We start from the raw sequence: 27,836 nt of genomic DNA on the forward strand, positions 1-27,836 counted from the left end.
TCATTTAAATATTTAGCTTGAAAATATGAAACATTGAGAACACGTACATTTATATACTTTGGTCTGACAGATCACAATACAGCACCAATGAGCACTATGACCATTGCTTTACAAGTAAACCAAAATTCTAACAAATATGTTGCTTTTTAATCATTTCCTCTGTTTTGAATACTCCTGAGTTAGTGATAATATTTAATAAGCTAAACTCCACTGCTACTTCATAAGGGATACTGTATCCTCTAGTTGCCCATATTACCACTGACACTAATAAATGCCCTTGCTGCACTCGATATGTCTTTGATGCCACACTGAATCTACACCTCGAGATGGCTTCATCTCAGTGGAATTTCACAGGCGCTATATAATTCACAAAGAAATACAATATGGATTAACATAGATTTCATGAACATGAAAGAGTCCATTATTTTTCACTGCATTGAATAAGTAATCCTTCCCTTATACACTAAAACAACAATCACACACTGTATTTAAAAAAAAAAAAAAAATTTTAAGGCCAATGAAGAAAAAATAAGCCGATATGCAGTGACACACATATACAGCGAGGTCAACAAAAGAAAGTCTCAATTCTGAGACATCAAAATTCCAGACCGGTCTCACGGAAATATGTGAAATGACCATAACCTCTTACTGTGTTACATGGTGATGACACAAAATTGAACATGTAACGTACCACAGAAACAACACCAAAAGTCAGTTTGGATATTTTGTCATAAAAGCCACATTAATATAAGATGGAGAAGAGATGCATTTGAGATGATGTCAACATAATGGGACAGATTTGCTTGTTAGGAGGAAAGTGGTTGGGTGGAGGCTAGAAAGCAAAATGTTGCCTGACTTGAATGAAGTAGTAATTTTAAGCCACACCATGTTTCAAGTGTTAATTTGAACCCAAACCATGATATAACCCGAAACATGCTTCCTGAAGCTTTTCAAGGGTCTCTATTGCCGATTTTCAGAGTTTGACACAAAATTAGATGTGCGCCTTTCGGTCATGTCCACGGAGAAATCGCCAACACACCTGGACCACTGCTCACAAAATCATGTGTTACATGTGCTAAATTTGATCAAGTGAAAAAACTACTTATTACTACTTACTCACAAAGTTTATAGCTTCCCTTTGCTCTGTGCACATCATGATGCTGCGCACTGTTCACGCGCAACAGGAGCAGTGTCAGAACTTTTTGATTCACCCTCGTATGACCACTAGTCAGGTACCACTACAGTAATGGAAGCATATAACCTGGATTCATCTACTGGACCATAGCCGGGAGGCATGGGGGTGTTAATAATGCGGCATGCTAACTGTAAAAGTTTATGATTATTTTTTTATATGGAGACTGTTGATGGAATATCGTCATCATCCTCCACCCGAGTGTTGCTGTCGTTCTTATTTTCTGTTCAGTTCTTCTGGAGAAACAAAACTGCTAACTAGCATGCAGTCCTCAAAGAGCAACATTTCATATTGTATATAGGGCTGAATATTGTTAACAATTTTCAGTAGGTAACGCCAACAGTAATGACACCTTGGCTTGATAAGATGACGGTATTTTTTTCGATACCAATTTTATGAATCCCTGAACAGAGGGAAATAAGGCATTCTGATGTATTAATCTACGAGTTATCTCCCTGGGTGGCCCACCCATGGAGGACCTGTATGGGAAATGCTGTGGCTCAAGAGATTTACCTCTGTGTAAACGTGGCAAAAGTTATGCGTTTTAAAAAGAAAAAAATGCCGGTGTGGATGTATCAAAATTTCGTATCAAATGACAATACATTTTTGATACCATATTGAAGCAGTGTAGTCAGTACTGTCAAAGTATTGAATTCCAGTGTCCCAGCTCTAACTGTACATACTTTGCAAAATATTCCTTTTTTTTTTTTTTTATCAGTGCCTAGCTCCAGGAATTCACACATACATGTATTTAAAACATACACTTTCAGCTTCCACATCCAGCGTTTGTTTCTGTATCCACTGAATTCAATTATTTCTCCTGTCTGTTTTTTATGTTTTTTTTGTCCTTCAAAGGACAAACAGATTTGGGTTTTGTGATCTTATTGTCACCTGGCTGTCTGTTTCTTGTCAACACACGTGATGCTGATTTTATAAACTTGCCACCCATTTCACTGAGAAAATCCAATTTTCTCCAGCTGAGCAAAGGCTATTCCTGGAACATTTATAGGGTGGAGATCAAATTGGAGAGTTGAAACCTCAATAACATATAAATCGTCTTTCTCTTTTTTCTCCCGGTATACAAAGTACACACTCCTGCATGTGTGCCCATTTCTAGCATAGTGTGTGAGCCAGAGCATGCTCAAGGCACATTTTTCCAGCTATTCACATTATTCCTCTTTGAATATATTCATTATTTTGCCTATATAATTCTAACATAAATCCTAAAGCCTTGTCTCAACCTCAAAATAAACTTACATTTCCATAACAGAGATTGTTCCCCACAACTTGCTGCCACCTTTGGGTTCTCAGTCATAAGTCCACACACACACATGCACATTTTTTTTTTCTCAGATCAGACAGCCTTGCATAGGTCCCAGAAGCTCAGCAGATCTATGCATACTCATTAAAGTCTACCAACAAACAGCATCCTTGAGAAAAAGGGAGTGAGGAGTCATGGCACCCAGCCCAGATTATGGCCAGAGAGGTATCTCATGAAAAAAAAAAAAAAATGGCAAAGTCACAGGGAGTTCAACAGCATGCTAACAAACAAGCCTTGCACTTTTACAGATAACAAAAGCTGACAGCGGCCCATTCCCATCCCCGTCCCTCATTTCTGTGTCTGGGGTCAGCAGAGAGGTGAGGCCCGTAACCTTGGGGCCAGACGGTTCCCCAGCAGGCTAAAGTCCATGCTGAGGAAGTCACTCCATCCTGCTGTCCCTCCAAGTCACTGTGACGCACCACATCCCACTGCACACTAATTACTGAAGATCCAAACACAAACACACAGAGATCCAGTCTCACAGAAACACAGATAGAAGTACACACGCAAAAGCCGACCGGCGAAATTGCAGCCTGGCGGTTAGAAAAACTATCCTGTAATTGAGTTAATGTAATTGAAGCTGATCGAGAACCTGGACTGTGGTGATTTATCCTTGAGCCGCAAAGGACGCTTTATTGCTCTCATTGTAAATCACACAATAATAAGAGCATCACCCCGGAGCTTCAAATATAAAAATAGAAGAAAAGAAAAGTCACTCAAATATAATACATAATTCAGACCACCGTTAAGATATTCAACAGACCATCCTTAAGTCATTGACATTCAACTTGAGCCGTGTTAATGTCAGAGAGACTCGAGAGAATCAAATTTATTCTGAACCACTCAAGGTAAATGTCACCACACGATGATGAAATGATTTGAAATGTACTTTTATAACAAACAGGGCAAAAACAATTTGTAACTGCACATCTCCAAACACTCTCTTTGCTTCATGGATTCTCCCTCTCCAAACCACTCTTCTCTAGGAGCACCCCAAATGCCTCACTGTTTCAGAGGTGCAATTTGGCCCTTGTCAGTGCCGCTCAGGTCTTCACATCTGCTAATTTCTCCTGCATCCAGCACATGGACAACGTGAACCAAATATATCCCAGACATGTGCCATTCTTAAGAGATATATTTGCCTAAACTGAGTGGTCATGATGTTTTTGCTCATCGATGGCATGTTAATTCAAATCTTAAAATGTTTTATGTAGGACATGAATTACAGCTCCAGTAAATTCAAACCAACAAACATGATGCGTACGCGAGGCAACCAGATAATGGCCCAGATTCTGTTATATGGCAGTGAAATGAGGTTTACTTGGTTGTAAAAATGCTAATGCGGCAAGTACGTTGATTTATTTCAGCAGCTGATATTATTCCTTCATAATCACCAGCGTGGATGCAGTGTCAGGGAATTGTAGCGCAGCCACCCTGTTTAGGTAACAGTGTCACGCACAAGCAGCAGGTTAAAGTATAAATATAAATATTTTCACAAGTATAAATACTTTGTATTGTACTGTGAGGAAAAATACATTTCCAAAGTTTCAGCTCCAAGAGGATATAGAAAATAGAATTATATAATAGCAAATATTATGAGAGATCACTGGCAAAAATTTATATTACTCAAACTTTTTATTGATACTTTATATTCATTTATTTATGCTATGATAAACTATTAATTCAAAGCCTCAAAAGTGCTAAAACTTTCAATGAAAAGACTCACTGTCAAAACCTTTCCTGAAAAAAAGAAAAAGAAATGCACACATCACTGCACACTTCAATATATTTCAGTTAGAGGACCCTCTGTTTACTTGCATCTTAAGGACACACGGCTTGGCCAAGACACAGCAGAGTGCTTGAGAAGATTTTTTTTTTTTTTTTTCAAACTATCATTTAGCTTTGGGCAAGTTTGCTATAGGCACAATTTGTAAACAAGATTTCATAATGGGCTGGTGTGTCAGTTGTATCCATGGTCACCATTTGGGTTTCTGTGTGTGTGTGTGTGTGTGTGTGTGTGTGTGTGTGTGTGTGTGTGTGTGTGTGTGTGTGTGTGTGTGTGTGTGTGTGTGTGTGTGTGTGTGTGTGTGTGTGTGTGTGTGTACTCACAGCCATCGTAGATGTCAGTGGGGATGTGGACAGCCGTGTGGTTGTGATCAGTCAAACGTTTAAATGACGGGTCCTCTTTAAACTCTGGTCGAATCCTGTGTTTTCTCCCTTCTGTCTCATTTGCGTCCAGCTGAAGGGAAGAAAAATCAAGATGCAAACAGTTGTTCTGAATGCAAGCTTACGACACCATCCCAAAACCCTTTATAGTACTTGCTCAAGCATCATAATGGATGAAACAGTTTATCTAAAAGCAGAAGACCTTAGCGACAGTCTGTCTCAACAACTCCTGACTGACGTAATCACGTCACTGCTGCACTTTTTACACCCTCCCAGCTTGTTTAAAAAATAAAAAAAATAACATTATCGACTGTTTGCTTGATGATGTCTTTCTTCTCCTTATCATCTTCACTTGGGAATAGGAGCAGCAGACAGCCAGATTGTCTGTGCCCCTCGTGGAGATTTATAACTCCTGCCGCGCATTCACCAATTTACATCAATGAGAGCAGCAGAGACAGGGAGATATATGAAGAAAAGCATGATGAGATATGGATGAAAGAACACAGGGTAGGGAAGGAGTGGGGTAGTGAGATGGGGAGAGAACGCAAGAGGAGGGGGGGGTGCGAACAGTTGCTTCCTAATAAAGCAACAGCGTAGCCAGCTCATACATCTCATCTGTCAATTAGAGGAGAAACATGGCAGAGACCTCTTCACCTGAGAGAGGGGTGGGGGGAGGGATGACAGAGAGGAAGCTACATGGGAAGAAAAGGCTGAAGAAGAGGCAGAGGAGGGAGGGACTGCAGTAAGGAAGCTGAGGCAACGAAAAAAAGTGAAAAAAAAAAAAGAAGAAAAAGATGTGAATGTGGTTAATAGGAGAAGGAAAACGAGGTAGTGTAAGGGAGAACCGTATTACTGACCCATGTCTATGTGTGACCTGTTTGTTTGCAGGGGCTTAAATAGACGGAGAACAAATAGACAAAAGGAGAACAAAGCACACTCACATTGTCCTTTGCGTTGTAGTAGGCAATTTCATCATCCTGTAAACAAGTCACAAAGAAGCACAAATAGCACATTTTGAATGCTTTAGGTGGGCGTTGCACGGAAAAGCATAACCTTTATGCAATCGTGAAATGCTTAATCCATTTCTAAACAGTTCTTTATTTTGTTGGCAGGCAACGCCAGTAGTTAATTCTCCAGTTATATGGTAATGAAGACACTGGCTTGTGTTTCTAGTTAAACAAATACTGTTAGATAAGCTAAGTGTGCAGAGTGTTACTTCATTTTTTTAAATTTATCTATTTTTTTTTTTTTTATACACATGTGCCTGTGTGCCTAAAGTCATTTCCAGTGCTCCAGGGAAGCATTTTCCTGCCACTGAGATCAATATGGTAATTCATAGCTTAGACACATACAAAACAGTCTCTGTGACGAGTATTTTTTCTGACCATCGCTTTACTCTACATTGTAATTGTCTGCCGCTGTGGTCCTTAGAAAGCAGAGTGTCTGTCATCTAAAATTAGGGGCATAATGTGCCATAACACACTGTATAATAAATAATATGCATAAACCTATTGAAAACTAATGGAGCTGTAATCGCTGTTAATGACTGACAGCTGCAGACAGATTAGATCCATACAGAAAATAAAATAAATGCATGGTCAGTAAACCCGGACTCTGCACATGGCCGTTTGTCTGTGTCTGCCTGTGTTTTCCGGGTCTTTTTTTTTGTTTAATCATTCTGTAATTTTGTGTGTGTGTGTGTGTGTGTGTGTGTGTGTGTGTGTGTGTGCGTGTGCGTGTGTGTGTGCGTGCGTGCGTGCGTGCGTGCGTGCGTGCGTGCGTGCGTGCGCACTGATGTGTCTTGCGTTTTCCTCTCCCTCTGTTACCTCAAACTCGTTTTTCCACGAATGCTCCATCTGGAATTTCTCAGCAGCTGTGGCCAGTTTCTGGGGAGTGAAATATGACAGAGCTTTAGATTGGAAACCGCACTACTCTAGCTGTGCTTCCTTCACAGCATCTGTCTAATTATAGACAACCTGAGCAAAACAGGGGTATGTTAAAAAGCAAGATGGAGACCATCACAGAGACAGAGAAATGATTATGATCTCACTTGCGGAGCTCAAACCACCGAGCTATCATGGTCTTGCAGTGCTCTCTGCCCGCTAAAGGCCACACCACAGAGTATCAAAGTGTCAGAATGAAAAGGTTGTACGGTAGCAAAGTGTGTATGCGTGCGTGAACGAGACAGAGGGTGTGAAACACGGGGTGAAATGAAGAAAATGTTGGGGTCAGCCCCGTAAGAAATAGCAGATCACAGAATAAAGTCAAGAGCAAATGGATTGCCCACTGAGAGGCTGTCAATCAAAGTGGACACTATTAAATAACAAGGGGATATAAATGTAATTAACCTCACCTTTGATCTGCACATCTCTCTCACATGCACACGTAAACACAGTGGTTCACTTGTCGCACTACAAGCAATAATAAGGGCAAGCACAAACTAAACAATACATATTTATCACACTCTGGGGACAAATTATGGTCTGCAGTGCTCTGTGCACACGCAGGGAACTATACTGTATATTCATTATTGAAACATCACGAGTTTGGAATTTTGCCTGCATGGTATTTAGACATATTTAGAACACTCTGGCGATGCTTCAGCTGGTTTACTCTATGACTTCCCACTGTGCATTTCGATCTTCATTTATTTTTTGTTCTATGGAAATGAGGGCAAAACTGAGAAAAATGCTAACAAGAACACAATGACTCATTAAGAAGACCAAAAACAAAAACAAAAAAAAAGGGGTTGGGGGGCGGGGGGCTGATTTCTACATCTTGAGTGTGAACTAATTTAACCGTTATTGCATTGAGCTGGAAAAGGTAAGGAGGTTAGAATAAAAGAACAATAAGATCCCAGGGCAGACAGTAGACGGAGAAACAAACAGACACTGCTGCACACGGCTGTTTATGTGTTCACCCAGGCAAATCCACACAGATCAAACCTTAACCTGGCCCTGGCCTGCCCTGCCCTGCTTGGACTCCACTGGGTAATGACAACCGTGCAGAGGAAAGGCCCTGAAATAAACCCACCTGTCTGGCTTCCTCCACCACAGTAAGGTTTCAATAGCCTCAGAGAAACTCTCCGCTCAAGGAAGCACTTTGGATTAATCAAAGCAATTAGAAAGGATAACAGTAGGCTGTACTTATAGCTCCATCTGAAGTCCATCTGCTGGACTGTGTAAGTAGGAAAGTTTGAGAGGCATGTTGGCTCTGGATCAGATGCTTATAGAATCTGTCATTCTGAGTTTTTATGGAGTGTGGGTCTTTGTGTCTATGACCATGTGTCTGCTGTCGGCAGTGGTTCCACTTTTGATCAACAGTTCCGTCCCTTTGGCCTCCGGTCCTGGGCTCAGTTCCAGACCTGTCTCCGCCTCCTCTGCACTGGATGTTAGCTGATAAATATACACCCTCTCCCAGCCATAAACACACACACAAAATAGTGATTGTGAAATGATCGCGCACAAATGTGCACTGTGCACAGAAATAGCATGTTCTATCTCTGCATCAAGCACTGAATCATATGTTACCCTGTTATGAACCCTGTCTGTCAAATGCTCGACGCTGACGCCTGCTGTCACCAGACGCTGATGGTGTTTTGACTATTTCTGTGATTCTGTCTGGACATCTCAAACAAGAGCTCTAATTTAAGTATAACAATTTTATGACTAATCCCAAAAACATGTCTGTTTTGCTTTCACATAATATCAGACAAACAGTTGGTGTCTTGTTATCCATTTTTAGAGTCCCCACATGGCACAAAGACAATATCTCCATTCCACTTCAAATCACATACTTTTCATACAGGCCTGTCTGTTCTTTTCCAATGAAATCTAATTCTGCAGATCCACATGTTTAACTTAACTGTGTTCTCAAAGGTTTTAAGAAAAGCAATATTTGCAAAAAGCTCAGACAGAACTGGGAGGTGGTATAAAATCAAATTATTTTTTATATTAAGAAATACATTTAGTGACACCACATCTCCAAATGCACCCAGGCTTTGATGACTTTGTAAGCAAACAGCTAGTTCTTTATCATTTCTATTTCTTTATGATTTCTATCAATTTAAGACTGTAATAATGTCCCTCCTGAGTGACAGATGGAGGAGCATTTCGTGTGCAGAACATGTAAAAGTAACACCATTGAACTAACTGAGATTTAACAGTTAAGATAAATACAGGCCTCTTGAAATGTGTTCAGTTTGCTAGAAGAAGAGTATGACTGCCAATACACACACACAGGGCAGCGCCTAAACATATGGATATTGATTACAGATCTCTCCTTCGGTCCAGGATTTCTCTCTCGGAACAATGTCGCATGTGATATGATACATCAGTATAAGCAACAGCTGTTCAATACTTGACGCATCATACATCACACTCAGGCGATTAGTGTGACATTAATGGTTAATATAGGGTTACAACTTTTTTTTTGGTGCGAGCACCTTTTTCCCTCGCAATTACTGTATATGAAGGAGCACATGCAAATACGCACACACCCACCCCTCCGAGGAGAGCAGACCGACAGGGTTGTTAAAAATTCATGTCAGGGCTTTGACGAGGCTCCTCTCCCCTCTGGGAGATATGGGGGTGGGTGAGGACGGGTGCGGGAGGAAAGATACCTAATTACCCTTCTATCCCTCTGTATCTCTCTCTCTTCGTCGAACACATCCACACGCAGAGGTTATCCGGCTACCCAAAGAAAGCACAGTTAAATCCGCTCTAAACTGCAGTCCAAATTGTGATGAGACCGCTCCGTGAGTGACAGCTAACCTCTCTGAACTGGCATAACAGTTCATTACGGAGCGACTGCGAGTTGCCGTGTCTGCCGGGTTGATTAGTAGCCAGTGTTCCTCTGTTGAAACGCACAAATGTGGCACTACAGTGGTTTACTTAATGGGAGGATTGCATAACACACTCTCTGTAGCATGCTTGATCTAACTGCTCATTAGTAACCCTTTCACTTATTTGGGAAAGCTCCACACCACAATTAATTGACTCTTTCACTGGCTGACCACTGGAGACCTGAGAAGAGCCACCAATCCCATGCAGCCTCGTTAGGCACGGTGCTGCATGAATACAAGGACACTTGGACTTGGGTCTGTGTTAGTAGGAAAGTTGAGTAGTTTAAGGAACGTTGCTGAAATAGGTTGCTTAGCTATATCTTAATCCCAGCTGAAAATAAAAAGTGACCTAATGATGACTGCAACAACTGTTCTGCTTATCAATATTCCAACAGCCAATAGGGCACATACAGCATTCGATGCAACCGCCACTGTTCATGCACACTGATGTACGAGGTCATTACGGCTGCTGCCATTGAAAGCACAGCCTGGAGCTGGCCTGAGTGTTGGATGGCATTGGAGTCCTGCTCACCCCACAGAGATATTTCTGCCCGGCTCTCGCCAGTCTTAGTTGTCATTCTGCCAGGGCAGCCCAGCAGCCCACCATGCATTTAGTGAGAAAGCAGAGCACAGCTTAAGGGATAGACGGGGAAGATGAGACAGGCTCTGCTAAACCTCACAGAGCATCCCAGACTCCCTCTGTGTGTGTGTGCGTGTGCGTGCGCGTGCGTGTGTGTGTGAGAGAGAGAGAGAGAGAGAGAGAGAGAGAGAGAGAGAGAGAGAGCGTGCGTGTGTGTCTAAAGGCTCCACACGCCTGAAATCAATGGTCCATTCAGAGCACACTGCCCCACACCCACAGACAACAAAGCAATACTCGTAGCGGCCTAAAAGATCATTAACACTCGCAGTGAGCCTTATCTTTTCCCTCTTCCTTTCTAACAACGTGTCCACATTCATGAAAAGCTGTTTTCTATTGGCCATAATGAGTCCCATGTCAATGGGATGGAAAAAAAAAAAAAGTAACAAAGGGGAGGAGCAGTATGAAAGGTCGGTATGAGGAAAATAGAAGAAAGAGATGAGTCTGAAAAAGGAAAAACATAAATTACGAGCAGATGTATTAACAAAAGAGGACAGTCCAGAGAGGAAAAACAATTCTCTAACTCAGCATGATTACTGTCGTCAAAGTTAGCTCATTAAAACCCTGGTTTATGAGAATGAACGTTGTGATGATGAAAAAGAGATAAACAGGAGTAGGAAGATGGAAGCTTTATTGAAAAATGCATTAGTTTGTATCTTGGGAAAAGGACAACAAATGCATCCTAATTCATGTTCAGAAATAAATACACGATGTGTGTGTGAGGAGAAATAACAGAAGAAAGGGAGATTAAAAAAAGAAGAGTAAGTAACAAGGGGATTAAGGGAATGGAGAACAGGGGAAATGGACAGACAGAAAAAGAGGAAGTCTAAGATAATTGTCATATGAAAGAGCAGAGAAGGGTGAGGAGGGGAGCTGCACGGGGACAGAAGATATAGTAGGAGAAAGGAGGGAGCAGGAAAAGACCGAGAGAGGGGTCAGGAGAGATAAAGAAAGGTTGATTTCAAATTCCACGTTGACAGAGAACTGTGACAAAAGGCCAAGAGCTGCACACAGGAGAGATACAGTAGAGCGGAGAAGGAGGTCGACAGAATGGGCGGGATGACTGAGAGAAACAGCCGAGGTATCAGCTGCTGTGAGAACTCGAGGGAGAGCCTCGCAGCTCCACATGGCTTCTCTCTGAGGCCAGACCCGCTGATGGGAACAGTAAATCTACAGCTGTTGCCCGTCTCAATCACTCTGTTTGGCGGTTTTGCGCCCATGGATGTATCTCAGAGATGTGTGCTCTTACTTTCCGCCCCACTGCCTTTTGCGGAGTGCGTCACCTGATCAAATATCAAAGGAAATGCTTGTTTACGACATTGAAACACTGAGAGAACAATTATCAAGGGAAGAACTTCTTTATAAAGGGGGGTGTAAGTTGGAACTAATTATTTTATCAATAAATAATTTAGTAATTCTCTAAAGATCAGATAGAAGCCATTAACTGGAAAAAATAAAGCCGGTTGTGTAAAATCCTATTGACTGTTGTTTATCATCTACTCTTGCAGCCACTTTTGGTAATTATTCAATTATAAATGTTGGTCATCAATTATTAAAGACTCACTTTTCCTCACTTTTAATAAGACATTACATCTGCAGTTAGAAATGTTGAGGAATTGCTCAATTAGATTTTCGGCCACTGGTGGACAGTGTAAAGATGTTTTGATCATAACATTAACATATGACATCATTTACTTTGATATTTGTAAACTTGTTAGCAAACAGTTGCTTATTTATAACTACAGCAGTGTTGGAGAAACGTTATCATTCATTTGGATGATTTATGACAATCCCTCTCTTTAGCTCTGTTTTGGTCTCTTCCCTTTCATTGACAATTAGAAAACAAAGCTATACGAGTGGGGAGAGTGACCAAAAACAGTATCCTTGCTATAAGTCTTTAAAAAAGCCAAGGAGAGCTGCAGATTCAGGTGACAATTGTCTGTAGGTTCATCATTACAGCTGACCCATTTCACATTGTCATTTGATACATTGTTATTCAGAAAACATCTATTATAGCCACTCGAATAATGAGAATTAATCATCATGTCTGCATTTCAAAGTGTTTAAAATTATTAATGAATGGATTTTAATCCATTTTTATATCCGCAGAGATTTTTTTTAGGAATAAGTGGTCCAATGATGTAAACACTCAGAAGGAGGTTTCACAATCAGGCATCTCAAAAGTTGTTGCTATTAATTTGTTGTAACTGATATGTAAAATTTGTTTTTATTATTTATTAAGCATTTTTGAGGCCATAAGTTACAACCGAACTGCTGAATGTTGGGTGTTCTTTAAGAACAAGTGATAAACAAACGAAACACTCCCAACACAACTGCCATTTTAAAAACAAACATATGTAGTGAGGAAGGATGGAATAGTGGCAGATAAACACAAAATTAAACTGGCGTAAGAGAGGAGATACTAATTATCTTGTCACATCTCAGTCGCTGTGATTATTACAAAATATAAATGTCTTAATTCTGAAAAAAGCTGTCGGCCACATTTAATGGGTATTCATCAATGGGGGATATGCATCTCTTGGATATCCAGAGGTCGGAACTCTGAAACATGTTGTGATCCACCAACACAGTTTGGATCTCTTCTCGATGAATGTATTAGACGCTCGTCCCTGGCCGACCATACGTCTAGTTAGAATTCCCCATCTGCACTGCTCCCTCCCACTCCCTCTCTCACTGCCTGTCATCACACATAAACATGAACACAAGCGCACAGACGGAGACACACTCAGACACCTTGTCTGCTTAATATGATCAGCACAGAGCGGAGATGGGAGGTTGAGTAACATCTGCTCTGGAGACCGGAATATATCTGATCCTATCATAGCCTCAGCTCATTACTGCGTTACGTTGCCACACGCACACGCACACACACACACACACACACACACACACACACACACACACACACACACACACACACACACACGCGCGCGTACACACATAAACACATCACAATGTCACACCCTGTGCTCATTATTATAACATTGTCACAGCAGGCAACTGTTTAATACAAAATATGGTCCAACACCTGGGCATAACGACTCTATTAAACATATGCACAAATAACACGCGGAACACTTAACACACAGCGCAAGATGAAGGCAACTGGATAACTGAAGTGTTTTGCTTTACATAAGAAATATTGAATATGATGCTAACATAATATAGATAATATAGTAAATTAGAGATAACAGGTGTGGATATTATTACAATCTGAAAAGTGAAGATCACATCTTGTTTACAATATTGGGCGAGTAACAGAGAGGTGTCTCATGAGCACAGTTATCTAAGTAAATGTATAAATTATAGAGATGGAAGAGCTGTCATTCGCCATGTTATGTTGTTTACAATACACGCTTGTTTCATTTGAAAGTTTGCAAAATTGCTGGGAGAAAGTTTTTTACATTATGTTCCTCTATACTACTTCACATTGAACTCATGAATGGAAGTTGAAGTACTTGTACAATCCAGTTCAATAGGGAAACACATGTTGTGACTACGCCACTGGGCAAAGGAAATCTGGTGGAAAGATGTCAATATAAGTCTAGTAGTATCATATAATGTTCATGTAAGGCAAAGTGTCAATTGCATTAATGTTTGAAGTGTTTTTTGTGACTGTGACGCCCTGTGCTTTAAAAAGACATTGTTTTTGAAGCAAGAGCCTGTAAGCTTGAACTTTTCACACAAAATATTTAATCGAGGCGGGGAATCTAGTTAGTGAAAAATTAGGGCTGAAATCTTAGAGGAGAGCGAATATTTCAGAATATTAAGTCTAATCAAATTGTCAACATTTTAAGATTGAATTAACCAACTTTTATTGAATCATACATTAGGGATGATGATATAAATGTCTGTAATGCCAAGACAATCCCCCACACAATGGTTTTTGCAAGATATATAAAGCAGTTTTAAAGTAATAATAACATCCATCCCTCCATCCCTCCCTCTATCCCTCCCACAGGAGCCTATCCCACGGGAGCCTATCCCAGTTGACTTTGGGCGAAGATCGGGTTGCCAGTCCATCACAGGCCCAACACAGTAAGACAGACAATCACTAACGCTCACATACACATCCACGTCCAATTTAGAGTCCCCATTGAGCTTAACCTAACAGTTTTTGGACTGTGGGACCCAGAGAAAACCCACGCAGACACAAGGAGAACATGCAAATTCCACACAATAAGGCTGCAGCTGAGGTTCCAACACAGAACCTTCTTGCTGTGAGACAATGCTAACCACTGTTCCACCATGCTGCCAATATGGATTTTGTTACTATATTTCACACACTGTATTTGAGTCAAGTCTGTGACCGCATATCTACTGAGGTTGACACAATTACTTTTTAAGTAGCAAAGAAATTACTAGAGATGTTACCATGTAGAGATTTAAACTTGAATGATGTACAATATTCAAGGGAATGATGTTTTGCCTATAATGCTATTGCAAAGTATCTCCTGAAAAATCTTCAATAAATATAGAAACAAAGTGTTTAAGGATAAAAGACTTGTGCAGAAGTATAAGGCACGACGTCTTGTTTGAAAAAGTACCAGAGCTAGACTTAAATATGTTCCCTGCTTCATTTAGGTAAATAAGAGCACAACGAGGGCAGAACTTTTCATTTCAAAGTCATAGTTCAAATCAATTTTGGAAAGAGGTCAGAATTAAAGGGATGATACGATCTAATACGCAGGTTGAAATCATTGAAAGATTTTTTTTGCGACAGTCAAACATTTTTTTGTCGAAGCTGCTGCTGAGTGTCTGAAGGAACTAAAGTGTATAGAGCTATGAGGAACGTAGATGAAACTAAGGCATGATTATGTGTGATTTTAACCCCGTATAAGCTAATTAAATTATACTGTACATCCAAACAATATGCTAAATTCGCTCTTTAGTGCCTTAAACACTCTCCCAGAAAAATTCAGTGTAAGAAAACAAAACCCATCAAAACATCTACAGTATCTGTTGCAGCATAATCTCTTTTTCCTCTCCCCATCTGTACAACTGTTATACTCCAAAATCGAAAAGATAAAAGCAAACAAAAGTAAACAGCCTTCTCTTGGTCGATATATTGCTAAATACACTTCTCATAGGGATTTTCGGAGCACAGCACAGATTCTGCATATATTCTCATGACTAAGTGTTTGGAACATACTGATTTCATTAAGAGCAGAGAAGTGTATTTTGCTTCAGGACAGATTTGACAATTTGATGGAACATTTTAACATATTTATACAACAGTGATAACTCTTACTCAACTGAATACATGCTAACCACAATACAGTAACAACTGCAAAGGTCTGCCATTATTAAATACATTTTAATACACAGATGGTATCATGCAGTAAAATGGACATCATCATCATTTCAATCATTTTCAGTGGTTGTTATTTCAAATATTAAGAGGCCTATCAGTAATCATGATGCCAACATTGGAAAATTGAAAAAAAAATAATATATATATATAATTCTGAAATAAACATACTCTAAACCAAAAACATACAGTGCAGGTACCCTCAGAGAGCTGGTCACATACACAGTACAGTCTCACACACAGATTAATGGGCCACCTGTGTCCTGTAGAGTTTTAGTGCTGCTGGTTGAGGTATCACCATAAGTAATGCTGTAGACTGGCTCATTAGTCCCAGGACAGAGCCATTCACCTCAGGAGAAGAGACGAATTGCAAAGACACACACATACTGTACAGGAACTCACACACAGCAAAATCAAATAACTGCAGCAGAAATTATACTTCTGCATGTTAGGACGTCTTACAAGGGTCCAGAGGAGCATTCGACCCGCATTGGGCCAATTCATATCGCACTGATCAAACCCTCATTGTTACCAATCACACGAGTTGCAGGTCCATCATACGTCCGCTGCAACATTTCCACTATGTCTCTGCATTGATGTCGCATCTGATATCAAAAGTAGACGTTAAGCACGGCGAGCAGATGGCAGCCATCTATTTATTAGGATTATTTTTGTTCATGCAACCACGGTATGAAATATGTCTGCACCAAGTAAAGTGTGGAGCTGAGTTCACTTATGGAAAGAGCTTATGTCGTACTCATTCTAGTGATGTTACCTCTGAAGCTGACAACTCGATGCATTTTTGACCTTTTAAAACAGTATTATCGTAACCTAATGTTTCAAAGCTTCGCTTCACCATGCAAAGTATCCTGTGAACACCCTCACAAACTCTTATTACGCTGGTTCTCATGATGCAGTAGTATTTAAAAACACAGTTGTAGACTCTGATTAAAAGTCAGCAGTTTTCAAATTCAGAAGCTATATTGTACAGACAATGAAAGCTGTAAAACGAAATTTTTTCAGACAAATTGTTTTATCATAGTTTCATCAATATCACAGAATCACCTCAAAGTAACTCAGTGATGCAGAAAGCGTCATCTCACGCTTCTCACAACACTATGAATGGTGACATAAGAGAGAGAGGTTTTTGTGAAGCGCTAATAGCGTGACGCGTGAGCGGGCACTGGATGTCTTTCGTCAGTGTTTTATTAGTTCACATTTTGTCTTATCAATAATTAAGTTTTTAATTACATTGCGCACAGACAGCAAGACAAAGAGAAAGCCGGCTGGTGATGTGGAAAGAAGAGATGTGTTGAAGTAATTGGATCTAGCCTCGAGCACATCACACACTTTCACTAAGTGGTCAACTACATTTGACAATGATTTTCAGAGTCATCTCTCTTGCTCTAAGCAGAATTAAATGTTGACTCTAATGGCCCCTGCACAGTTCCATACTTTATCAAGGATATTGAAACATGTTATTGCATGTGTGATCGCTTGCCATCCATTTTATGTAAGGCTACTACCCTGCCATTAAGATGATTGCGATAAAACCATCAACTCTCTGTTCAATGGGAATAATAATGATGCTTATAATGCAATATGGGTTTTTAATCTCTGAAAATGTAGAGTAAGTGTCTGAGTTGAAAGATATAAATGTGACTGAGCCAAAATTCTGAGAGGATTTTGGGCAAATAGACTTCATTATATGAAGCTAAAGTAGATATGTGCAGTATATACAATGTGTGGCTTATAATAAAAAAAAAAAAATAGACTTACCATAACTGTTTTCTTAGCAAACAGCGACATAAACAACTTCACTGACCACAAGCAACCATTATGTGATAATTAGCTATTCGGTCAAGCGGGGCACTTCAGTCTCAGAAGGGGAAATGGAAATGGACTGAGTAACTAAACCTCACTATATGTGTATGTCCTAGTTGGTGTGAATGTTTGTGTGTGTTCCCCTGTTGAGCTCGAGCCGCGGTATACATTGTAAAACCTTTGATAAAGCCATCTCTCCTAACAGTGTGCAGCCAAGTACTCATTAATAATGCATGCTACATCCTGCCACACACTTATTTATGGAAGCATGAGTAGCCACACATAGACACACACTTGTGTCACACACCTGTGGCTCGGTAAACGGTGGCCTTTGGAAGGTCATCCATCATACAGCAAAGTTAGAGATCAGAGATGGAGAGGACAAGAGAGAGAAGAAGACAAGAGAGAGAGGAAGACGAGAGGCATAAGGGAGGATGAAAGTTGGAAAGCAGTTTGACAGCTAAGTGAAAATGGCTCGAGTGCCTTAGGCTATCTCCAATTATATTGACATTGCGAGTCACTCCAAACCTTATATCAAAGGCATTGAACAAAAAAAAGGAAGTCCCAACTGCAATGAAGATTCTCCTCCTGTATTCTGTCTGATGAACTTTACAGCCAAAAAGCTCTGTGTTTAAGTTAGAAGATTGGTCAGCAAAAATCAACTTAAAGCGAAACTATAAAATCCACTGGGACAGTTTACTTTATATCATGTCCTGGTATGAGTTTGTCACTGCTACTATACTGTCTTAGAGAGACTACACACAACATATGAACCCTGTAACAATGAGCTTAAAGCCTTATTTGTTTCCCTCTCTTACTGTACCATGCTGTGCACCCATCTTCCTTTGCTCTCTCTGTCCATCAAGCCATGTATCAATCATGTGCATGTTCATTTTAACTTCTTTGCCAGCGTTCATTCATTCATTTATCTCCCCATCCATACATCTTAGGACAGATAAATCCAATATCAGTGTGCCTTGAGGTTATGCGTAAGAGAGGATGAGACACAATAAAGAGTGGGAAGTGATCGGTGTCTGGTAGTTGGATCGACTGTCAGAAATAGGCGAGCTGATGCCCCACCCACCACCTACCCTTGGAAACCATACACACATAAAAACACACGCTAACCTCACCCGACCCCACAGCCTCGGTTCATGCACTGGAGCCAATTTTTACTTTGCTGCTTACGCATCTTATGGCACCAGTGCTCGGAAAAATGATAAGAGCACCAGGGTCTTTACTTAACATACACAAGACAGACACTTGGCAGGAGATGTGTTTATAAACATTCATAAATACTCTCTTTCCATTACTAATAAGACAACAACGGTGAGGCCTTATAAAGGCAAAGTAAAGGGTGCTGTGAACTCGGTGTGAACACATTAAAACAGTTCATACACCTGATATAGATGAGCATCTCTGACCCACTTTACAATGAAAAAAACGGGGGAAGAAAGAGTGGGGGAAAGAAAGAACCTCCCCAGGGTCAAGACTCTCATTATCACACTCAGTCCTGCAGAAGAACGTTTACATGCTTCACCCACTGCACATGCATCATCCTTCAAATGACAAAATTAGAATTGTAAATTTATATATACACATTAACACCGAAATATCAGTGCGCTGCTACAGAATGACCCCAATGAAAATGATATACACTAATAACGTAAGAGTTTGTGACAAAATAGAACCTCCACAAGGTTGTTGACTTTGGTTAATTCTTAATATTAATTTCCATGAGTGGTTATGAGAAGCACCAGTGATCCGGTTGCTAAACAAAACCCTCAAAATGTTTCGAATGAATCTTCATCCATTTGAAGGCTTTGGACTTCAACCAAAGCCACAGCGATCACAGTTGGAAAACTCAGCCAGACGAATAGATAAACAAATAGATCATACGCAGATGGTGGTGGGACTGTAACATAATGTTTTATGTTTTGGACAATAACTTGTGAATTAGCTGATTTAAATAATAATTGTTTAAATAATTATACTAGGTTATATATATATATATATATATATATATATATATATACATACATATAGTCCTATTTTAATTAGAACTATGACATGTTTTGGCCTATAATCTATAATTTATCCTCATAGTATAATTCTGATTGTTCTCATTATGTTTGTTAATGCAGGAGCTTTGAAAAAACTTTAAGATATCTGACAGTTACTCAACCCATGCATAAAATAAAAGCAAAGTAAAATAAATAAATAAAGGTATAAAATTCTAAATATCTATTCAGTTTCAATTTCAGGTCTATTTTTCAATGTAATGTTTCAATTTTTAAGTGTCTTTTATTCGTTAACCCTATTCCATCTCGTGAGCCTCCTGGTTGGATGATCAGCCTGACAACTCTGTCCGCGGTGCGAAATCCTGTCAATATAGTCTGTAATAAGTCCATGAAGCTAAAATCACTTAGCTTGTTCAATTCAGTGAAGAAGTTGGAAATGATTTGTAGTGTAGTAGAAGTAATGTGCATATAAATCACGCAAAAGCATGTAATACACCCGTCAGTCCATGACAGGATACTGTGTAAGTGACCTGGGTCGAAGGAGGAGGTCATGTGGTTGAGGTCACGTGACAAAGCACAGGTGATAAAGTCTGTGTAAATCAGAGGTTAGGGGAAGTTGGACGGAACAAACACCGGACTTTGACCTGAGAGACCAGTACTTGAGTTATTATTTTTAGTCTACTACTATTTACATGTACAGTAAATGTCACAATTTTCAACATGCCATCAATACCTACTGCACTTAATTATATTTCTAGTGTTTCCACATTACACTGTGTGATTGAATACAGAGTTTCAAGTGTACAAGAAGGACAGATGGCTAACTGCTCTACGTCATGGTCCCTGTTAACAAAGAGTTTGTCCTGCACTTCATCAAAAGCAACAAAAAATTGCAAACTGACAGTTGGTTTCTCTGAGCGGGGTGAGTCTTACCTTCAAGGCAGCGGACCTCTTCCGCAGCAGCTGTTCTATGTTCATGGCTGCTCTAGCCACAAGCTCCTCTGCATCATTTTGCTCCACAGTGTAGAGGTGCTGGTTTCTCAGAAAAATCTAGTCAGATAAAGAGAGTAGAAAGTGTACACAATCACACGTATAACGCGATTTAACAAATCCTGACATGTCAGACATTCATGTGTTTTTCTAATAACTTGAATATGAATTGGCCTTAAAATGCAGACAAATGCAATGACTTGATTGAAATTTCAAACAAAGAGTAGTGTAACCTTCCTGATACATCGGCGCTGCATGTAGGGGATCTACAGCAGAGTTAGATTTGGATTCTGCGGTCACCTTATGCCTCTCTGAGTGTAGCGTTTGGGTGTTTATACCTGAGTGAGTCCCTTCCCAGCTGTGGCTGTGTCTGCCAGGGTGACGAGCTCCTTCTGCATCTGATCAACCCATTCTTTTATCCTATGGGACAAAGCAATGCACACAAACCAATCTTGTAAGGGAGATGTAACCCGTTTCAAAGAGACATCAAAGACATTTCACAGTGCAATTAAACTGTCAATCAAGCTATCTTACATTTATGATCTAACAAGACCGTCCGGTCACATAACGTCAAAACAAACAAGGCCAAAGAGAATCACTCTCGCAGGTCAAGCAAAGCGCCAACCAATCCAACTCGAATCACCAGGAACAAATACAATGTCAGCTAATAAAAACCATGTCACTGGGTGCCAACCAATACCATTACTTTCTGAGAGTTCAAACATGAAGTCAACCAATCAGATAAGTGTCAGCCAGTGTTATGATGGGTTTCAGTGATATGAGTGGACAGGTGGGAGGTGGGAGGTAGCCAGAACCAGAAAGCTTCTCTGCATATCAGAGCTTAGCCACAGTTCCAGCCTACTGGTGCCACAGATGTATATGCACCTATTCACTTAGATGAAAATTGCTCACCTGATGCATAAGCCATAAAGGTTTTATAGCTTCCATGTGGTTGGGTTCAGGGATGCTACATCCACACCTGTGCCACATGCTGGATTATTAGTCTCATCCTGGTCTGTGATTACTGACCTCACTAACAGTCCATTATCCTGGATCGCTATCTTGTTATTTTCTCTCTCTGCTCTCCCTTTACCCCAACTGGTCGGTTTCTTCCTGTTAAAAAGGAGCTTGTCCTTCCCACGGATGGACTTTGTTCTTCCTGGTAAAGGGGAGGTTTTTTTTCCTCCCCGCTGTTGCTCATGTGGAGAATGTTGAATTGTTGGCTTCCTTTGCACAATGCTGTGAAGTTCTGTTTTAAGAACTTTACAACATTAAGTGCCCTCAAATAACTTGCGTTGTGATTTAGCACTACGTAAATAAATGTAATTGTTTTTAATCGAATCCTCATCCAGTCATCTTATCAGAAGATAGTAAGTTAACAGCCTGCATCACACTGACACGGTATATCACTCTGTGGCTCCTAAATAAAGTGGCCATGGATAGAAATTCACAAGAGCAGGACGACATTATGCATTAGGTGGCACGATGACTTGTTAGAATAATCAGACTCATCTGGAAGTCCACCTCCTATGATAGGCTTCCAGACTTGTACACGTGTATATACATTAATTTAGTATATATATTGTATGCTGCTGCTATGCGTGCACTCATATACGCGTGTGACTGCAATGAGACAAGTGTCATTAATATTTTATGAGAGTGATAGCAGGTTGGCATAGAATACAGATGTTCTCATTGCCATGCATTCACATTAACACAGACGCAGCTGTGATCCTCCCGGATGGTATAGAGACATATTTTCCACACATGCTCTCAATGGAAAAAAAAAAAACCTGGAACCACTGATATCGATGCTCAGAATATATCCTCTGAAATGGTCTTTTCAGCAGTGTAATGAAAGTCATGCAATTTGCAGTAGGTGCGAAGCGTCGACTGTGACTCTCTATAAGGGAGATGGCGAAAAAGAAAGGTAGAGAAGATCAGAAAGCCAGGAAAAAAACTGGGAAAATATGCATCAGGGAAATAAAATCCACAGTGTATGGGGAAAATTCTGAGCAACTGCACTTTTGGAGCCGGATGAGACACTTTCCTAGACCAGAGGGGATAGCACAGTGTGAAATAGCTTAGAGGAAGCTTAACTAGCAAAAGTCAGGATATGATGACTTGGTCTTTGCTTCCCAGAGTCTGACTTTGCAAAAGCAGAAATTTGTGAATTCCCACAAGGTCATATGATTGTGGAAGTATTATGACATGATCAACGGACAAAAACCTGATTGTCTGTTGGCTGTGTACAGTTTAGAGATGCTACAATAGCAACAAACCGGCACTAGCAGGACGGAGGGCATTCTGTGGTGGAAGTAAATCTTTTCGTCTGGAATTTCGACTTTTTAGGTAAAGGTTCACCTGTTTTGACTGTTCTCATGTCTGCATGTAAAAGACATTTATAATGGGAAAAGGTGAAGTTGATCAACTAACCTGTAAGGCAGATAATACTAGTAGTTAACTGTGTGTTTATTGTGACTGAACCTATTGCATATTGACCAGAGGCAATACATTTGTGAGAAAGCCTTTATAAAACAAATATGTGACATTTTTGAAGAAGATATAAGAAAAATATAGCCCCGATGTTCGGTTGTGATCGGGCGTTACATTCATCAGTACCAGGCAGATAAAGTCTGAAAGGTGCAGGTGGTTTGGGTCTGGTTCATGTACAGTCAGAAATATATTGCTATATATATATATAGCTATATATGTGATACTTTTCCTATCTTATTTTTTTTAACTGTATTTATTTTATGCTTAGCCTGTTAATTTACCTTTTCGCATGTTGCTGGGAGTGCATGTAATCTTGTTTGTTCAACACAAATTTGAAATCAACACAACCAGTGAACCCAAACTTAAAGTAAGGGTCAATAAATCCAAATCTGATTGAGAATACTACATGATAGTTATTCTAATGGCTAACTGTGCATAATACTGCCACTCCTCTTTTTTTAATTTTGTATTATTGCCTCTCTTTTACTCTCTTCTCCTTTAAATTCTCCCTGTGGTCCTACTCTCTTATGGCCCACTGTTCATCCTCCCCAAGTCAACTTTGAGATAGCTTGTGTGTGTGTGTGTGTGTGTGTGTGTGTGTGTGTGTGTGTGTGTGTGTGTGTGTGTGTGTGTGTGTGTGTGTGTGTGTGTGTGTGTGTGTGTGTGTGTGTGTGTGTTCTTCCAGAGACTGGATATTCAGAGAAGTATAGAGGGCCCTTTCTCCTGAGTTTAGCTTCTTTAAAATCTACTGCTACTAGTGTAAACCTTGATAACATCAACTCTCAGGTGCTGACAAATGGGTGAGACGACCCATGCTGTGGTGCAGTAGGTGCACACCTACTGACATGTGTTCCTTCTGCACATCCAATATGGTTGACATGAACTTTTTGCTGTGGGCTTTTCTTTTCAGAATCTATTTAGAACATTTTGTCAGGGGCTTCATAAGTGTCTCATCTGCAGGACAACTCGGCCCAACTCTCGCATGATACTGAATCTCTTGTATGTTTATTTGCTTTAAGTGTTTGTTTGCGTGTTTGTATGCGAAAAATACCGAACACTGCAATGTGCAGTGAAAGAAGTCTTGGTTGTGAAGTGTTCACAAAAAGGCTCATTATATGCAGCAAAGGAGAGAAAGCAATGCTTCTCCGCAAAATTATAAGTCTGTTATTTTATATGAATATTGGAAGTCAAATCACTGTTAAAGAGACATTAAATGGTCAGCTGTGTTATGCATAGGCATAAAAAAATTCTTGCACATTAATTTCTCGGTCTTAAATCATGCATATCTCAGCATCCCCTGAAGTTCCAACCTAGTTTAATAGCAATACTTAATAAAGGTCATGAGGTGAAGGTAGATCGCCTGTAATGCATTTCATTTTAGGTCTTTCCATACAAATGAGCTAGATGAAGTACGGTAATGATAATTATCATATCATCTCTCACACTGTTAGCTCACGTCATAAGGTGGGCTCTTATCACTGGCTAAAACAAAAGGGTGATTAAGAAATGCCTGTAATTAACAGTAATAAAGTCAGTGTTGTTGAGCTGAGGTAGCAACATTTTTCAGCTCTGGTTGCTGGGCTTTGATTACTGCAGCCTGTGGTACAATGCTGGATAATTAAGCACACACACACACACACACACACACGCACACGTACACACAAACGCACATACAAATGGCAACTGGGTCAGACACTGCCCTACATTGTTTTACAGACACAGGAAGAGCAAATGAGAGCAAAAACAGAAAGAGAGGTAGTGAAACAGTACAAGAAAGAGAGAGACAGATGTTGCGGTGCAATCAGTTTGGAACCAGAGAGAGTAATGAGCTGGCCCGCAGTGTGTATCTCAGTGGGCGGCTGTGTTAAACTACAGTCTAATTACACATCATTGCAGAGGCAAAGACAGAAGCGGTCCAGTCCAGACAGCAAAGCAAGATGAGGCATGGGAACACCAACTGTAATGCACCAAAACAACCCGCGGTGTTCTGCTCACACTCTGTAGCCTCTACACCAACACCCAAGTGGCCAATTCAACTCTTGTTCAGCCTGACCCAGAAACTCAACAGTGTCTTCAAATGAAGTAGAAAGTTTTTGGATCAAACTGTGACCGCAGCATCAAACTCCGCCTTTTATCCAACAATTATCAGCTTCGATTTGCGACTCTGCTTGTTGGTAATCGGATTGTGGAATATTCCCGGCACAGGATGTTGATCTCATGTTGCAACACGAGTTCGCAGTTATAACCTCAAAACCTCCCACGTCATACGGTGTCTTACTTTCAGGAAAGCTTTTGTACCAGTCTTGTTTTTATTCGCTGTAAAATGTTTCTTTAGTCATCCAAGGTAGTGCAAAATGTTTTGTCTCCAGAGGAGCTGCGGGAACAACAGAGCTATTTAGGATTTTAAGAGAGAAAAGCAGCTGCTTACAGTTTGCCAACTGCTCACCCGTAATGACCATGTTTCCTCTCCATCCATTTGATCAGCGTAATCCCCGAAAATGCACTTAATGAATGAGGTGTAAAATCCAGTTAATTTAGATTTCTTTTTTTTTTTTTTTTTTTTTTGCTCATTTTGTTTGAGTTGGAGCACTTTAATGTAGCTCATCATCATGCCTGATCCAAACAAAAACACCTTTTCTGTGGTTTCCCATTCTTCCAGATATATTACAGCTCCTTTCAGAGCCTTTTACTGATATCTATATGCAGAAACACAAGCAGGACACAACCAAATATACATAGCCACTGATCACTTTATTTCATTTGTTTATTTATTATGCAAGAATGAAAAAAAAAAATTGATGAAGAAGGACAATCTGGCTGATGGTCCAGGCTGTAGATTTTTCTCCAGAGGAAGAGACGGGGCCATGGAAATATCACAATTGTTATACTGGAAGATTGAATGGTCGCCAGCAAACAGACTGATAGTTTTGTTCATGCTACATAAAGAGAGCACGACGTGAATGAAGGGTGCAGTCTGATGGGTTTTTTAATGTTGCTATCATTGTTTTGTTTGTTTGTTTAACTTTTTTACCTGCAAGATGGTGGAAGCAGACACATAAAGCATTTAATGGAAATTATTTTTTAAACTTACTGACTCATTTACACTGAGCAGATTTCTCATACAGATTCAGCACAAGGGGCTGTTAGCTGTTGAGTAGTTCTTTGCTTTCGCAATTAGGCTGTACAAATACAGGGATTTTCACTGAGTACACCAGGCAAGTCTGTTTTCTACTACAGCAGTCCGATCTGCTCTTGAATCTGAGACTTCTAGATGTGGATTAGAATATAAGCAAGAGTATATGACTCTTTTGGTGTTGTAAAATTGCACTGCATTGCTATATAGTTTACCCGTAATGGGTGAGAAAAACTGCAAAAAAAAAAAAAGTTTGACAGATGCCAATATTCTGGTCTGTGCCGCCGACTACTCTTTTATTTCAAGTAAATCACAGAAATATGACATCTGTATTTTCCAGCCGGTTCCTGGTGCAGGTGCAGCGTCACTACACAGCCTGCTAATACTGCCAAAGGGACTGATACGCCCATCAACGCCAAATATTTCCTGATGCTGTTTAAGTTCTGCTTGTAAACATGGAATGTTGATTTTCCATCTGTGATTGAGACTCTTGAATTATAGTAGTGTCTGTATCTTTGATTCTGATTGGTACTAAATTTCCAGCTCAGGCAAACTGCATCTGAAATGCATTTCAAGAGGGCTTGGCATGATATTACCAAAATGCAAAGGACCATAATAGTCCAATATGGCTGTCATTTTGAGAATTATTGAAGTATTTGAGGAGTATTTTGCCACAGGCTATCGCTTTTGTTACAACAGGGGAATGAATAAACTACAAGGTTAGATCAGCTTGTTCCAAACTCATAAGGGCCACAGACAAAGGCCAACTTTTGTCATTTTTCAAAGGACCTGGGGAAGCCACTGTAACTCCTCTCCAACTTCATCGAGGTGCTGTCACGGAGCTCCGTGGCCACCGGCGACAAACTGCTGATTATTGTAACCAACATTAATCATCGCCCGGAGGCGAGCAGACAGAGGGAAGACGGAACACCGTCTACCCCCAATGTGTCTCCCTCCAGATGACCGTCGGTGCATGAATGAGACGACCTGCCCACCCGACTCACACCCACCTACCGTGCAGCCTTTACCCACGCACCGTGAGCGGCTCATTAAGAAATGTATCACTCCAAACGAAGAGCACTTGAAACAATGAGTCTGCCAACCAGAAAATAGGATTACAAGGGCTATACTTACATGAGCTGTGTCGGAAACTGCGATGCCAAACAACCGTCCTGCCATAACAGGACAAGAAACATCCAGACTCGTACCCTGCAGGTATCCATTGTAAAAAAAAAAAAAAAAAAAAAAAAAAAAACGGGGAAACTCCCCGACGCGAGTCAATATCCAATCTGCTCCGCTTCCCTTTGCCGCCGATGAATGGAGCTATGTGCGAGAGCTGCGTGTGTGGCAGTCTGTCGCTCCCTCACAGATTAACGAACCTTGACACCTCTAATCTGATCACTCGGCCATCCAGCACTCTAACAGGTACTGGAGCTGGATTTCAGACTCTCTCTCCCTCTCTCTCTCTCTCTCTCCCTCTCTCTCTCCCTCTCTCTCCTCCTGTTGTGTCTGTCAGTCTAGCGAGAGGAAAAAAAAAAAAATCTTATCATACCGTTGGCTACAGTGGTTTGAAATCATAACCAAACATGATCTCTGTGGTACTTAACACGAAATGCTGAGCTCCACTGTACTTTTTTTTTTTTCCCCTCTCTCCATGCCCTGACGGTGCAGCGCTCCATATTGTGAGTAACAAACCGTTTTTTTTCACCTCCCTATAAAGAAACACCTGCTGGAAGGAGGGTCTGACTACAGGTACCTCCCACACAGGGACACGCACGTTGAATACAGATACCGGCTTTGCTTTTTAAAATGCCCCACAACCCTTTCAATGTCTACAACCTGGAGATGCAATGTATTGGAGAATTTACTGCCCAATCTCGA

At 40.5% G+C, this 27,836-nt stretch overlaps 1 protein-coding gene across 1 annotated transcript in view; it reads right to left on the bottom strand.

The window, feature by feature from the left end:
- Nucleotides 1–27,178, bottom strand: part of LOC138628222 (voltage-dependent calcium channel subunit alpha-2/delta-1) — a 64,053-nt gene extending 36,875 nt beyond the window's left edge. The window contains exons 1-6 of the mRNA XM_069711127.1: nt 27,090–27,178; nt 20,665–20,746; nt 20,270–20,386; nt 6,506–6,565; nt 5,621–5,656; nt 4,623–4,752 (exon numbers count right to left, since the gene is read on the bottom strand). Coding sequence (XP_069567228.1) covers nt 4,623–4,752; nt 5,621–5,656; nt 6,506–6,565; nt 20,270–20,386; nt 20,665–20,746; nt 27,090–27,178 — 514 coding nt within the window. The remainder of the gene's footprint in view (nt 1–4,622; nt 4,753–5,620; nt 5,657–6,505; nt 6,566–20,269; nt 20,387–20,664; nt 20,747–27,089) is intronic.
- Between the last annotated feature and the right edge of the window lie 658 nt (nt 27,179–27,836).

The sequence above is a fragment of the Brachyistius frenatus genome, unplaced genomic scaffold (assembly GCF_029030835.1).
Source record: "Brachyistius frenatus isolate BFR_SWC_R1_liver_20210118 unplaced genomic scaffold, ASM2903083v1 Contig_97, whole genome shotgun sequence".
Classification (NCBI taxonomy): Eukaryota; Metazoa; Chordata; class Actinopteri; family Embiotocidae; genus Brachyistius; species Brachyistius frenatus.